This window comes from Sitophilus oryzae, unplaced genomic scaffold (assembly GCF_002938485.1).
Source record: "Sitophilus oryzae breed Bouriz unplaced genomic scaffold, Soryzae_2.0 scaffold_1059_pilon_pilon, whole genome shotgun sequence".
NCBI lineage: Eukaryota > Metazoa > Arthropoda > Insecta > Coleoptera > Curculionidae > Sitophilus > Sitophilus oryzae.
In genome coordinates, this window is record NW_022145681.1 from 1167643 (window position 1) to 1183669 (window position 16027).

Consider the following 16027-nt stretch of genomic DNA (forward strand, 5'->3'; position numbering starts at 1 on the left):
AACTATTAAAAATAGGTATATGACAAACTTAATAAAAGAATTTTAATAAAAGTTGAGAGATAATATATAGGGTGTCCCATTTAAAAATTAAGATTTTTTAATTTTAAGTAGTTTAAATTCATAAATATATTTTGAACACCCTGTATCATTTAAGTAAAATATCTTTACATATATGTCTATAAAACTCTCCCACCAAATTCTGGTATTCCAACTTCAGAAACAATGGCAGCACTGACAATTTTTTACCACACTACAATTTAACATTTGTTTAAACAAATTGAAATATTACAAAAACTATTAATTTTAGGTATATAACATTATATATAAAAAAGTTATGGAATTTTACGCAGAATCTAATAATAAAATAAAAAATAGGGTGTTGCTTTTAAAAAACATATACGCACTTTTTTGAAGCACCTTGTATATTCTAAAATAATTTTAAAATATGTATCTTAACCTTCCCTATAACTGTTATATTTAATTTTTTTTGTGAACCTCGAAACAAATGAGATAATGGACTTTACGCTATCGTTGATTCACCCTTATACAGTTTGAATGCTTTGAGTTTAGAACTAAAGTTGAGTTAAAAATAATTTTAGTAAGGGTGTTTTAAATTATTTCCTTGAGTCATTTATATCACATTATTAGATTTTATTATACCTTTTATACATATATTTTGTATAGTAGATCTGTATATTTACAGATAATCCTTACTGGGTTATTATAGTTTCCACAATACGATGTAAATCTACTTTACGTAATCTTTGACCGACCCTGTGTATAAACTGTTGAAGGCTAATTGGTAGTTTGACCAAATTGCAGGTTTGTTCCAAAAATTACAATATTATTTTTGTTACTTCATACATTACATGTGATTTTATAGAAACCTATGTTGTAACTAAAAATATTTTACTGTAGAATTAAGTACTTTAGGATTTGTTTTTTTTTTTATTTCAATGTAGGGGGGCTTTTATAATGAAGATAATGAAAATAAATCGAAACACGGGACATATGAAATCCCAGGAGAATTTTGAAATGGTCAAATAATACTGATGATTTTATATAAAAATTGTATTAGACTTCTTTTGAAGAGGCGTTAAAGTTGTATTTTCGCCTTCTTCTTCTTTTTAAGGCGCCGTCTTCCTTCGGAGGTTGGCGATCCAACTGGCTATGATGGTGCGTGAAACCGCACCTCTGAAAATTTCGATCGATGTTCTTCCGAACCAACGACGCAGATCCTTAAGCCAGGAGTTTTGCCTTCTTCCCACTGATCTCCTGCCCTCAATTTTGCTTCCGATGACCAGTCTGAGCACCTAGTATCGATCACCCCTCATGATGTGGCCGACGTACTGTAACTTCCTTTCCTTCACTGTTGATAGGAGCTCTTTATCTTTGCCCATCCGCCTGAGTACCTCCTCATTTGTTACTCTATCCGTCCAGAATATACGCAGCATACGACGATACAAGTACATCTCAAAAGCGTTAATGCGGTTTTCCAATGTCTGATTGAGTGTCCAACTCTCAGAGCCGTAGAGAAATACTGGAAAGATGTAGCAACGCAGCATACGTATGCGCAGTTCGAGGCTTAGATCTAGGCTGGAGAAGAGGGTTTTCATGGAAGCAAAAGTACGTCTGGCCTGTTCGATCTTCGCTAAAATTTCAGTTTTAGGGTCGCAAGCGTCGTTAACTTTCGCCTAGAATTTCATTTTATTTGGAATAGTCATTTAAAAGTTATTTGCTAAAATCTACCTGCAAAATACTAAAATTTTATAATACGTCTCAGAAAAAGCTACAATTAAAATACCAGCAAAAATGTGATTGTGTCATTGTCAAATTCGATGTCAAATTTTTTTTATTTACAAGCATTTATGGGGTTTGGAAAGGGTGGTTAATTTTTTTCTGAATAGGAATGATCATCTACAAAAGAATTAGTGGAACTGAAAATAGTATTCAAGGTGTTTCACCTGTTTGCTGTTCATTACTCGATCACTCGCAGGCCTCGCTCTCATATCACATTCATCCACAATAATTAAATAAAAGTAAAGTAAAGATTTCAGTTAACGTCTCCTTTTTGCTGCCAGGGCTAATCTGGACGGGACCTACTTTGTTTACGCGGAATCCGAACTGCGTTCCTCGGCTATATCATGGTCAGTGGCCTACCGACTTGGCAAGTGTCTAAATCGACTCTTACTCACGAGATATCCGATCTCATCCGGCCTCGAACCGGCGTGAAAGAGCAGTGTATGTCAATAGATTTCACATTTTTGCCTTTATTGGACAACAGCACGATACAGAGTTTCGAATCGGTCACCCGTCCATCAACTAGTATCGCCTTCCGTCGCTTAATTTCGGTGTTCTAATGGGAACCGGTGTTTCGACGTAGCTAGGCCGTTGCCCTAATAATAAAAAAAAATATAGAAATATTTGTAACTAAAGGAACTTTATTAAACTATACTAACTAATAAAATATTTATATAATCCTCCATTCACAAATGATTTTAAAATTCACGCCTCACAATAAGCTGTTAAGAGAAGAATCTTTAGCATTCCACAGAGATGTCTTTTTTAGTTTAATCATCGTAACTTTTTCAGAAGTTGCAAAAATCATTATTATTTTATACAATATTACTCTATTTTTGGTACCTTCAAATGTTTGTAATCAAAATGTGACATTGAATATGACAATGATATAATTAAACTTTTAAATGACGAAATGACGAAACTCCAGACAAAAGTACAACTTTAACGCCTCTTCAAAAAAGACAGATATAATTTTTGTATAAAATCATCTGGGCAGATAATATTTGACCTTTTTAAAGTTTATATGTGATATCCTATTTCCCGTGTTTCGATTGCATTAATTACATAATAATATATTTGGTTCTGGTCATGAGAGACACTCTTAATTTTGTTGAGTTAATTTAGAGCCTACCAGATATATTTTTGTATTCTCTCAGGTGAACTATTTAAGTCCCATGAAATTATACTCTAGTTTATTTTATAGATATTTTCTGTAATAGAACAACAGGGTTGCTGATAACAATATTATTATTAAATGTATTCCGCATACTTTAGGTTAACCGCGTTTCAATTTCTTTTTGATCTATTTATCAATACAGAATCGAAAACATAACAAATTACTGTAACCACAAACCAACTAACTTTCTTTGTGGTTATGGTAATGATCATAACTGACGAGAAAATGTAAATATATAGTGTTAAAAACAAATTAAGATAAGTCTTAATTAAATCACATTAAGATGTGATTTAATCCAGATCGGTAAAAATATGAGTTTTATATTTTGAATATCAAATTAGTTTGAAAAAAAGAAATACAATTATTTTCTTTTCATTATATCTTTTTTATCAATCAGGAGTTTTTTAAATTATAGTTATTTTTTATACAAGACGATAAAATGGTATTTTATCGTCGACCGAAAAGATTAATTCAAGAGCTATGAAATCGCGAATGAATTAATTTCGTGACAAGAAAATGCAATAATTTTATCGTCGTGTATAAAACAATATTTTTTTCCATAGCTAGTTACGTTTTAAAAAATATTTAGAAATTATTATTTCAAGGAATTTATTACCAGTAGAAAAAATATTGTGCTGGGTTGGCATTGGTTTCTATGTAATTTGACAAATAAATAAAGCTGTCTCTTTATTTTTTAAATCTCTTTCGTGTCGACTGCTGATTGAATTGGAGCCAGAAATGGCTCAAAACGAAATAAGTAAATTACCAACAAATGTTCAGGCTGAGGCGACAAACGCCATATCCAAACTACTTCCATTTAAATCCCGAATAACTTATGAAAAGGAATACAAAATTTTTCAAAAATTGAAGCAATTAAAAAACGTGCGAGAAGAAATAAAGTTTTTAACCTATCCTCGCTGTACCATTTAATCTACCCTTGCGGTTAAAGTACTATTTTATAAGATTTTATCTGTTATTTTTGATAGATATAAGGCAATTTTAACAGTGGCTATGAAAAAAAAAATATATAAACAATTAACTTACTATTAACAGTTACCAACCGAAATATATCAAACAAAAGTTTAAACAACCTGAAAAAAATATAATAGTAAAATTACTTAATCGTAAATAAATAAAATACAGTGTCCGCCAATAGTGCATTGGGCATCGGGCATCTGTGGCTCCTAGAATAAAAAACCTCGGAATTTTGTTTAAGAGCTTGCCTAAAGTATGTACTAGGATGTATTTTAGGAAAATATTTTAAATTCTAGAGGGAGGCTCAAGAAAGTGTGTGAGTGGATCGAGATTATTTTTTTTTAAATGAAGCACCCTGTATATTGCATTTCACTTTACATAATCCTCAGATATCAGTAAATATATTTCGATAGTTTCAGAGATATTAATAAATAAAAAATATGTATTTTCAGCCTTTCTTAAAAAAATTATTAAAAATACAAGAACTGTCCTGAAATCAAAAATATATTAGATATTCACTTTAGTTGGTCTGTACTTACTTTTCTATAAATATGGTTATCGTAAATCATACATGGTGTTCAAAATTTTACGCCAAACTTTCTAAAATATAAAATTATTTTTCTTCGTTTTTTTTTTTAAATGGAGCATCCTGTATATTATTTTTTCAAGAAGAATTGGAAAATGCACATTTTTTTATTTAGAGAATTTAAATTTTTTTTACGGTTTCGCAGATATCTGCGGTTTTATATTTTATATGGCATTTTCTATTCTACAGTAAATTTTTATCAAAGCCATCCAATGATTTTTCTCTCGTATTTTACCGTTGAAAGAGACATAAATTTTCAAGTCTTTTATTCTAGGAGCTACAGATGCTCGACACACTATTGCCGGACCTTGTATATTAGATCTGTAATTTCTAAAGTTTATTTGAAATAATACGAGTATGGTCTTTTCGATTTTAAGTTTAAGAAATGACAAATTGTATTTGTTTACTTTAATAATATTAGGTTTATTTTCATCATCGTTTTTCAAATCCCAACCAATAAATGACAAATGGCAGTATGGTCTACAGTATTTTTTAAGTTACAGAATATATAATTTAACTCCGAACTAATAGATACATTTCGAAATTCCAATAATTAATGATCGAAATTGATAAATTAATTATTATCTTCAATTAATTTGTCATTTCTGTCACGTCCTTGACCTAGCCGTATTTTTACGGTTTTAATTCAACCTCTATTTTCTGTCCATAAACGTTTTGTTAATTATGTTTAGGTTATGAAAAATATATTTTTTTACAATGACATACTCTGTAAAGAGAGTAGGCTACTTCTCGCAATTATATTTGTAGTGTGCGCCATTTTTTGTTCACTACAAATCAAAGCAATATATTTCAGAAGCAAATATACCCTGCAAAGTTAGAAGTTTCTTTTTTTAATCAATTTATTTATTCCCTCATATAAAACATATATACAACACATAAATAATCTACAGCATATACATACCATAGAAGATCTGGGTGTCGTCCTTCTTCATCTGTCGCAGCATCAGTGACCTGTTGGCACCAGATCCTGGCCAGATGGTATCGAAGGCATTCTTTTCTTAATTATTTTTGTCGTCGATTTCTGGATTTAGTGTATGGTTCTATTTAATATTAACCATTTAATCCTCTTTTTGAATTGTATAAATTTCATTGTTTTTACCTCCTCTGCTAAATTATTGAATGTTTGAATTGTTTTTGTTGATAGTCTCTGTGTTAATGTCTTATTTTTTACTTTATGGCTTTTAATATGTGACTTTCTCCTTGTTTGGTAATTAATTGTAAACTTCCTTGTTTGTATTTAATTTAATATTCGTTTTTATAGTATTGTTTTGTATTTTATACAGCAGTAGCAAGCTATTAAAAAGTATTAGGTTTTTAAGTTGCTATTGAGTCTCCTAGTTTCAAAACCCGACAAATCCATTTTTCGGGAAAAATGAGATAATGATATGTCAATGGATTCGTCTTCTTGGTATCTAGAACCTAACATAATATACAGGGTGGCCCGAACTGTATTCCGGAAAGTTCGGCAGCATATTCTGCACATAATAATAAGTAAAACATTTCGTATAAATGTATATCTTAAAATGCTTAGTTTAGCGATACAGGGTGCAGAAGTTTCATTTTTATTTCGTTTTTTTCCAAATAACTTATAAAGTAACGTCTATATTTCGATGAAAATTGGTGTGTAGGAGTTTTTTGACCTGAGAAATTTGATTTTGATGTCAATATGACTCCTACTTTTAGACGGCGCCACCTACATATTTTTTAACTGGTTTGAAAATAATTTTTAATAACTTTTTGTCCGTACCTGTATAAAAGTAGTGAGTAAAAAATATATATTTGCGACGTTTTTTTACGTTAAAAAGGTCTCTTGGTAAAAATAGCGACGACTAATGGTTCTCGAGATATTTGGAATCGAAATTATCAATACCTGTCATCATTGACATGTATTAAACATGTTGACTATAAATAGTTATTAGACTGATTTCATAAATTTGACATGATTTTGTGTTAAAAGTTTGCTTTATGCTCATTTTTTCGAAGAAAAATTTATGATTAATTTAAAAAACAAAAAGTTACCAAATTTATCATTTCAGTTGAATAACTAACTATTCAACATATGTTTATTTTTTGTCAATAATGACTTGTACTGACTAATTCCATTCTAAATATCTTGAGAACGGTTAATCCAAGCGATTTTTACCAAGAGACATTTTTACGTAAAAAATTACCAAAATGTATATTTTTTTGCTCAGTCGTTTTATACAGGTACGGACGAAAAATTATTACTCTTCAAACAAGTTAAAAAATATGTAGGTGGCGCCCTCTACAAGTAAGAGTCATATTGACATCAAAATCAAATTTCTCATGTTAAAAGACTCCCACACACCAATTTTCATCAAAATATTGACGTTACTTCAGAAATTATTTAGGAAAAATCAAAATAAAAATGAAACTTCAACACTAACTATCTCCGAAACTAAGCAATTTAGGACACACATTAACATGTTATTATACTCGCCTTGGGTTTTATCCAGGCTCAGGACTCCAATGTAAAGACATCGAGTTGGCGAGTCATCAAATCGAGGGAGGAGTACCATTGTTAGGTCCTCACAATAGGAATTACAGATTTTACCGGGTGCGTCTCGAAAGTGGCCAACCCTTATAACTCTTTTACTTTTTCAGAAAAAAAAACGATTTTTTTACGAATTATTTGGCATTTTACGAATAATTTAGTACCACACACTTGGTATTTCGAATCAAATTGTCGTTATGAATCGCATGTTATAATATCAAATAAACCATATCCGAAAATGTCAAAAGTTGACATACAACATGTCATTCTATTTAGAGTGTTATTTTTTATCAGATAAAAAGTCATGGAAATGTATATTTTTCAGTCAGTAGTTTTATACCGGTACGGACGAAAAGTTATTACTCTTAAAAACAGTTAAAACATATGTAGGTGGCGCCCCCTACAAATAGGAGTCATTTGGCATCAAAATCAAATTTCTCGTGTCACAAAACTACCAGATACCAATTTTCCTCGAAATATTGACGTTACTTCAGAAATAATTTGGAAAGAATTGAAATAAAAATGAAACTCCTACACCGTGTATCTCCGAAAATAAGCATTTTAGGACATACATTTATACGAACTTTTTTACTTATTTTTACTTTCAAACATTCTGCACAGATTTTATAGTCACCCGTATTACTTTATATACCCTGATAATTCCTAAGGTAATGCTTAACACATACTTATATGAGATATGAGCAATGTGTCCTGCAATACCTCGTACAATACTTTCTAAATTAAAATTACAAAAAATCGAAATTATCATAATCGAACAATAAACCAATATAATTATAAAGGTCAAAATTTATTCAAATTAATTCTTAAATAAAAATTAAATTCTCAATTTTTTAAAGTGACATTTTCATTTTGATCAAATAGTATTTAGTATTTTGTATAATACACCTAATATGAAATTGCAAATTCCAAAATGAGGTGCCTATTTTCATGATAATATAATGAAGATTAATATTTCACAGGAAAAATTGTACGTATATTTTTAATAAACTTTGCTTTTGTACGAAAAAAAAAAACACTAGGGAACCGAATGTTCGTGAATATACAGTAATGTTTATATTTGTTAGTGACGTTGCCAATGTTGACCAAAATCATTAAACATTTACAATGTATTGAACAAACCGAAAATCAAAATAAATATATCTTAGCATCATATAACTGCTTAACACTTTTTAATTTTAAACAAATTTTAATTCGTAGTTTTAATATCAGAATTCTATTAAAGATAATCGGAAACATTTTTTATATAATTTTCAATATCCATATTGATTCTTTCTCTTTTATTATTCAGCATTACAATAATTACATGTATTATATTACTCTATGTTTATTTATTTACAAGATAATCCTAAGTCTCTGTAAACTAATGCAAGTTAATTTATATCTATAACTAAACCTGTGATAATAATATCTACTGCTTATTTAATATAGACTGGATTTATAAGGAATGACAACAATAAACATATACAGGGTGGTCCGAATTGTATTCCGGAAACTTCAGCAGCAAATTCTGCAGATGAAAATAAGTAAAAAACTTCGTATAAATGTATGTCCAAAAATGCTTAATTTCAGAGATACAGGGTGTAGAAGTTTCATTTTTATTTCGATTTTTTCCAATTAATTTCTGAAGTAACGTCAATATTTGGACGAAAATTGGTGTCTGGGATTTTTTTGACATGAAATATTTGATTTTGATGTCAATATGACTTCTATTTGTATAGGGGGCGCCACGTACATGTGTTTTATTTCTCTTGAAGAGTAATAACTTTTCGTGCATACCTGTATAAAACTACTGAGTGAAAAAATATACATTTCCGTGACTTTTTACGTAAAAAATGTCTCTTGGGAAAAATCGCTACGAGCAACCGTTCTCAAGATATTTCGAACGGAATTAGTCAATAATGTCATTATTGACAAAAAAATAAACAACTTTGAGTAGATATTAATTTGACTGAAATAATAAATTTGCGAAATTTTATTTTTTTTAAATCGATCATAAATTTTTCTGCGAAAAAATGATGATAAGACAATTTCTGTTGAACTTTTGACACAAAAACATTTCAAATTTATGATTTCAGTCTAATAACTGTTTAGTCAACATGTTTAATTTATGTCAATGATGACAGGTATTGATACTTTCGATTCCAAATATCTCGAGAACTATTACTCGTGCCGATTTTTACCAAGAGACATTTTTTACGTGGAAAACTTCGTAAATGTATATTTTTTTACTTAGCAGTTTTATACATGTACGGACGAAAAGATATTACTTTTCAAAACTGTTAAAACACATGTAGCTGGCGCCCCCTACAAATAAGAGTCATATTGACATCAAAATCAAATTTCTCATATCCAAAACTCCCTGACACTAATTTTCATCCAAGTATTGACGTTACTTCAGAAATTATTTGGAAAAAATCGAAACAAAAATGAAACTTCTACACCCTGTATCTCCGACACTAAGCATTTTAGGACATACAATTTATACGACCTTTTTTACTTATTTTTACCTGCAGAATATGCTGACGAAGTTTCCGGAATACAGTTCGGACCACATATTTACATATAAAACCTGATTACACCTATTATAAATATATACTCACATCAGTCTTAAATAAATCTAAGGTGATAGCCGAAGTCAAATCCTTAATGCATACATTTAAATCCATTTTATATGCAGTAATATAAGTCATCCAAAATTTGAAAATGTAACCACTTTAACCAAAATATTTAATTTTCACTTAAATTTATTTTAAACGTTTCATATTGATAACAGTCAATGCACACCACTTTCACGGTTCACTAAATACACGCGCACGGCAGAAAGTAGGTACCGGTACCATCACTGAAAAATATCGGCGCGGTATACTGACTAACTGTGACTGTCATCCGTAATGAATGAAATTCGATGGCCGAATGATGTAAAACGGAAATGAAAATTTGGAATACGAAAAAATAGGTACTACGCCGCCGCTTCAATTGTAAGCAAGGTAAGGTACTCACCGACGATTCCGCTGGTACGAAATGCTGTGATTGGTGGGCACCGGCAGCTCCTGGGCCGTACTGTCCGGCATTCTGCATTAGGCACTGCAAAAAAATGGACAAATTAATAACTGTAAGTTTTATAAACACTAACATAGGTCATACCGTATGATCGGAAAAAAACGACGTCCAGTTAGCTTGGAAATAACGCGCGATCGATGACATTTCTCATATAATTTTACATATAAAATGACAGAGCGATCTTCAATTTACAGTCATATTTTTTCGATCATATTGTATATTATACAGGTTGTTTCAAAAAACATGTGCCATCTCTCGTGGGGAGATTCCTCACGTAAAAACAAGATTTATTTTTCAAATCAACATAGTTGAATGAAATTTTGAGGGTAAAAGTTACTATAAATTCGACATATTTTAAAGCTAAAAAAGTGTCGACATATTTACCAGGGACGTGCATATGGGTTATCACTGGAATATTTTTCTGAAAAAAACATGTACGCCACTGACTTTTTTTTCTCTTGTTAGCGAAATACCTAGTGTAAGCACTTTTATGCCGATTAAAAGTTGTCTCTTGATATTTTGTTGATTTCGGCCTTTTTGATGAGATAAACGCAATTTTATTAATTTGCCTTGTTACAAGTCTAATAGCAACCTTTAAAAAAAAATTAATATCATTAACTTGCGAAAATTTTAAATAAGTACTCATTGATTCCTCATCAAAAAATATGAAAAAAAGTTCCTATAAACATGGGTATGGAAATGCATAGTTTTGGAGTTACAGGATGTTAAAAATTTTTAAAATTAGGTTTTTTTAATTATCTTAGTTTGGACTAAAAGTAATAATAACTGATAGTAATAATATTTAATAAGAAATTACGAAAAATTATATAATTTATTAATTTTATTTTTATTTTAATTTTATTAATTGTGACTAATAAAATTGCGTTTATCTCATCGAGAAGGCCGAATTCGACAAAATATCAAGAAATAACTTTGAATTGGCATTAAATGGCCTACACAATTTTGAAATCAAAATAAAAAATGCCAGTGGCGCACCTGTTTTTTTTTTAAACATTCCAGTGATAACCCATATGCACGTCGCTGGTAAATATGTCGACACTTTTTTAGCTTTAACATATGTCGCATTTATAGTAACTTTTACCCTCAAAATTTTAGTCGAAACGCTAAATGTATTTGAAAGAAAATTATAATAAATCGAAAAAATATTAAGATTTTAATACCCTGTAGCTACGAAACAAAGCAGAATCGGACCTATGTTCATATGAAAAATAAATCTTATTTTTACGTGAGGATTCTCCCCACGAGAGATGGCACATGTTTTTTGAAACACACTGTATATTCAATTAAGTTACAGTAATAAAAATTGGTTTAATTATACTAAATTCCTATATTTGCTTGTATCTAGTTTTATTGTTAGGGTGCACCAAAAAAAAAATCATTTAATCAAGGAGCCTTGGAAAAATAGACTTGATCGTCTAATGTTTTTTGTGTCTTGTTCTGGCCATATATACCTATCTCAATTTTTTCAAATGGAACGAGGGTAGGTAGTTCATTAGCATATTTAGAAAAATCATTTTTTTGCGAATAATTTGATACCACACACTTGGTATTTGGTATTTCGAGTCAAATTGTCGTTATGAACCACATGTTACAATTATTTTAAATAAACCATATGCCAAAATGTCAATAGTTGACAGATGATACGTCATTCCATTCAGAGTGTCATTTTCTATCAAATAAAGAAAAAAAAACAGAGAGTGTAATTTAAACTTCAAAAGTTGATTTCAAATCAAAAGTTGAAGTAATTTCCGGTGAAACAGGAAGTGACCAAAAACAATTCTATACGTCACTCATTCCTAATTTATGTCATATACTAACATACCAAATCTCGTTTTTTTTATCTGAAAAAATAAAAAAAGTTATAGAGGTGAGCCACTTTTGAGCACCCGGTATATCTTTTTAGATAAAACATTCTTTATTACCTAAACCTGCAACAACACCTTAACACCTTCAATAACTTTCAGTCGACTAAAAGAAAAGTCATATCAGACCTTTCTTGAAGATCGTTCAATTCGTATGATCGAAAAAAACAGCGTCTGGTTGGCTTGGAAATGACGATCCCCATATAATTTTACATGTAAAAAAATGACATCGATTTTCATTTCATCGCCATCGCTGACGCCGTTTGTTCTCGATCATACGGTACAATCCACTATTTAGACCGTTTTTCATAATACAAAATTATGCCTTTCTATAATATAGTTTAAATATTAGAGGAAACACAGATTCCTTTACTTTTCAATATTATCTATCTATAAAGAAACTCATATTATATTCATATTTTGAAAAATCTCAATTCCTAAAGAAGATTAAATCAATATTAACGTAAAGCCAACGTGTCTCCCTTTTTGTTATTTACGTGTAATTTAAGTAACGTAAGTAGACAATTGTGTGCTTAATGACGCTTTGTGTACAAAAAGACACTAATATTTTTCTTAGATTTAATGTTGTCTTGAAAGTCCCGTTTTGTCTTGGCATGTGTCACGTTCTATCGAAAATAGTTAATGGTGGAACTAGTGCGTAAAACAACGTTTGTGCACCGGAGGATCAAGGAAACCGTGCTTGGCTTATGATCCTATAACAATGGCAAAATATAATTTAACCATATTGCAAAAAAACTGGTTGACATAATATAGAAAAAATTAAAATATTTATTTTACATTTCAGGTGTCCATTTCAATATGTCGAAAAATTAAATATTTTTGTAATTAATAAATTTACTCATAGTGTACAGGGTGTCCCATTCTCGTAGGATTGGGACACGTATGCGAGTAGAAATACAAAGATGCGGTTTTCACGTCACTTTGCTACTTTTTTATGAAACTAAAGATGCTACACGCCGATTTGTCCTAGCCATCTTAGTGCCTGAAATACTGGGGACTCATTTCACCTTTTACAGTCACTACTTGGTATGTCAAAACCGAACCAAAAGTCTCAAAACATAAAAGTTTATTAAAAATTAATGCTTAATTAAGAAAAAAGTAAAAAGTATCCAAAGGAGGCTAGGTATCCAACATATTTTCAAAAATAGTTTTAGCTATATGTATGCAATGGTCACTTCAAAGGCCGTATTTACTCCATTATGTGATTCATAAAGAAAACAATCTGAGTTATAGACATTAATTTATTTATTTTTTTAACAAATGTAAAAAAATACAGGGTGACGATTTGACAATTTGAAAACGATCAGTATTTAATATTGCCTCTACCGATGATAGTATGAAAATTTGGCGAAACACGTCAATTTACATATTAAGGGGGGCAATTTTTGAAGCATTTGTTGTCGTGTTACTTTAAACCCCTTGACCCCCAGGGCACCTACCCCTAAAATTTTAAATAGCAACCCCTATTTCTTTTACCATTTTTGTGTTTCTTATAGAATTCTACATAAACTGCATTATTTTTTTGAGAATTTTATAAGGAACACAAAAATGGTAAAAGAAATAGGGGTTGCCATTTAAAATTTTAGGGGTAGGTGCCCTGGGGGTCAAAGGGTTGAAAGCAACACGACAACAAATGCTCAAAAATTGTCCCCCTTGATATGTAAATTGACGTATTTCGCCAAATTTTCATACTATCATCGGTAGAGGCAATATTAAATACTGTTCGTTTTCAAATTGTCACCCTGTATGTACCTATATAAAACAATGTACAAAAGAAATAAATTGCAGAAATTTATGTGTTGCTATTGAAAATTGAAAAAAAAAACAAATTGATTGTTTTGTAAAAATTCATGTAAATCGCATATAGTCTGTAATGGTAAATGACTGCCTGATTTGAATATGACGTCAAAACAGAAGAATCAATCTAATTTTGAATTAAATTGACTATTATTGTCACTGATGTATACAGGGTGGTCCGAAATGTATTCAAGAATACTCTGCAGACAGATAAAAATATTCTGAAATTTTAGTTTTAGTAGTTTGTATAATGAGTTTTAATATCGACGCTATACTCGCTTTCGTTATGGAAATAACCAACTAGAAGAACATTAACCAGTTATGAAGAAAAACATTAAAAATATTCTTAAAACACCAAAATAAACCACAAAAATATACCTGGAGTTTGAGAACATAGGTATTGTGTCTATCTTTCAATTAATTATTATTCTTAAAATAGTGTAGCGATAATATAATTATTAGTCATTTCAAACGACTGCTATGATCAAATATTCAGAAAAATAATATTGTGCACAAATAAAGTATTAAGGGTTTTATGGGGCTGTTTATCTAACAAAAACAAATATTTTCGAAACTAGTCAGGTAAGAGGATACTCAGGTCTAAACTAATGTTCATTGTTCAAATCCATAAATTCATCGGCCTATCAGTTGTTAGGTATACTTACAATCGAAAAAAAAATATTGGGGATTTACATGCCAATTCATACGGATATTACCATGAATAAGATACGACTTTTGCGGATCACAAAGGTCAACATTTGTTCAGCATAATTTTAAAAATTTCTTCTTATGATGTAACTCATTATGCCATGCTTTTATATATCTCTAAAAATATTGCATAGCGTGTTTTGTAAATCCTTGCATGATTTACATATTTAAATATTCCGTATACTAAGCGAACATAGAAATATATCAATATAAAATGTAATGCCATGTCATACATAAAGTACATTTGGACCATAATTATAAAAAAAAAAAATTGAAGTTTCTAAATTGTATTATTCTTGATAAAAATCCCTTCATTTCAAAAAAGGGTATAGCCGGAATCAAAATAATTCACCTAAATTTTTAGCTCTTTAACTCAAACGGTTTTCGAGATTTTCAAAAAACCCTGTTTTTTCAATTTTATTTTTATTTTTATATTAAAATTCAAAATTAATTAATAATGTTTTTATTTTCTAATTCTTAGAAGTCTAAGATATGAAAAAAATAATATGACCATGATTCTTAAAGGAAAAGCCGATTTTTAGCGGAAGAAAGAAAATTAAAATCTTCATTTCTTTAACCTTTGTGAAATATATCATTCACTAAAATCCGTCAGAAAATGTCTTTTATACTTCTTTACACACAGGAATTTGTTAGAATTTTTTGAAGTGGTAGAATAATATGAAAAAAATGAAAAACTCATTTTTTTCTACAATCTTCTGTTTTAAATAACTTATATTTTAGTTTAGTTAAAAAGAGTGAGTAGAAAATATTTTTAGTTAAAAATACATCCTTGCCAGAAATAAACATAAAGATTATTATAAAAAAATCAGTCTGAGAAGATTTTAGAAAAAAATATTTAAAAAAATGAGTTTTTAATTTTTTTCATATTGTTCCACCATTTTAAAAAATTCTAAAAAATTTCTGAGTGTAAAGGAGTATTAAAGACATTTTTGTATATTGGAATATGTGGCGGAATTCAATTACCTTGGCAGTTTGATTTCGGAAAAGGCCAATATTGACTCTGAAATTCAGCACAGAATTAGTAGCGCCTCAAGAGCATACTGGAAATTAAAAGACAGGGTTTTCTACAATCATGATTTGAGTACAAAAATAAAACTTGCAGTGTACTGAGCAATTATAATCCCCACCATATTATATGGGAGCGAAACCTGGGTGCCGTACCGCCGACACATGAACGCATTAAACAAGTTGCAACAGAGACACCTTAGACAACTCTTAAGAGTCCGGTGGTTCCATCATGTCTCAAACGTATCGGTCCTTGAAAAAGCTAACTGCAAGAGTATTGAAGTCATGGTCACAAAATCCCGCTTAAGATGGGCTGGTTGCGTATGCAGAATGCAAGAAAACCGCATACCAAAATCTGTGCTTTACGGTGAGCTTGTAGACGGTAAGAGGAGGCCGGGTGGACAACTGAAAAGGTACAAGGACATTTTCCACGAAAA

The 16027-nt window shown here is 30.2% G+C and overlaps 1 protein-coding gene across 1 annotated transcript in view; it reads right to left on the reverse strand.

The window, feature by feature from the left end:
• The window catches only part of LOC115876555 (putative leucine-rich repeat-containing protein DDB_G0290503), a 57136-nt gene that overhangs the window by 18888 nt on the left and 22221 nt on the right, over nt 1-16027 (reverse strand). The window contains exon 2 of the mRNA XM_030892366.1: nt 10096-10179. Within this exon, the coding sequence (XP_030748226.1) occupies nt 10096-10179 (84 nt within the window). The remainder of the gene's footprint in view (nt 1-10095; nt 10180-16027) is intronic.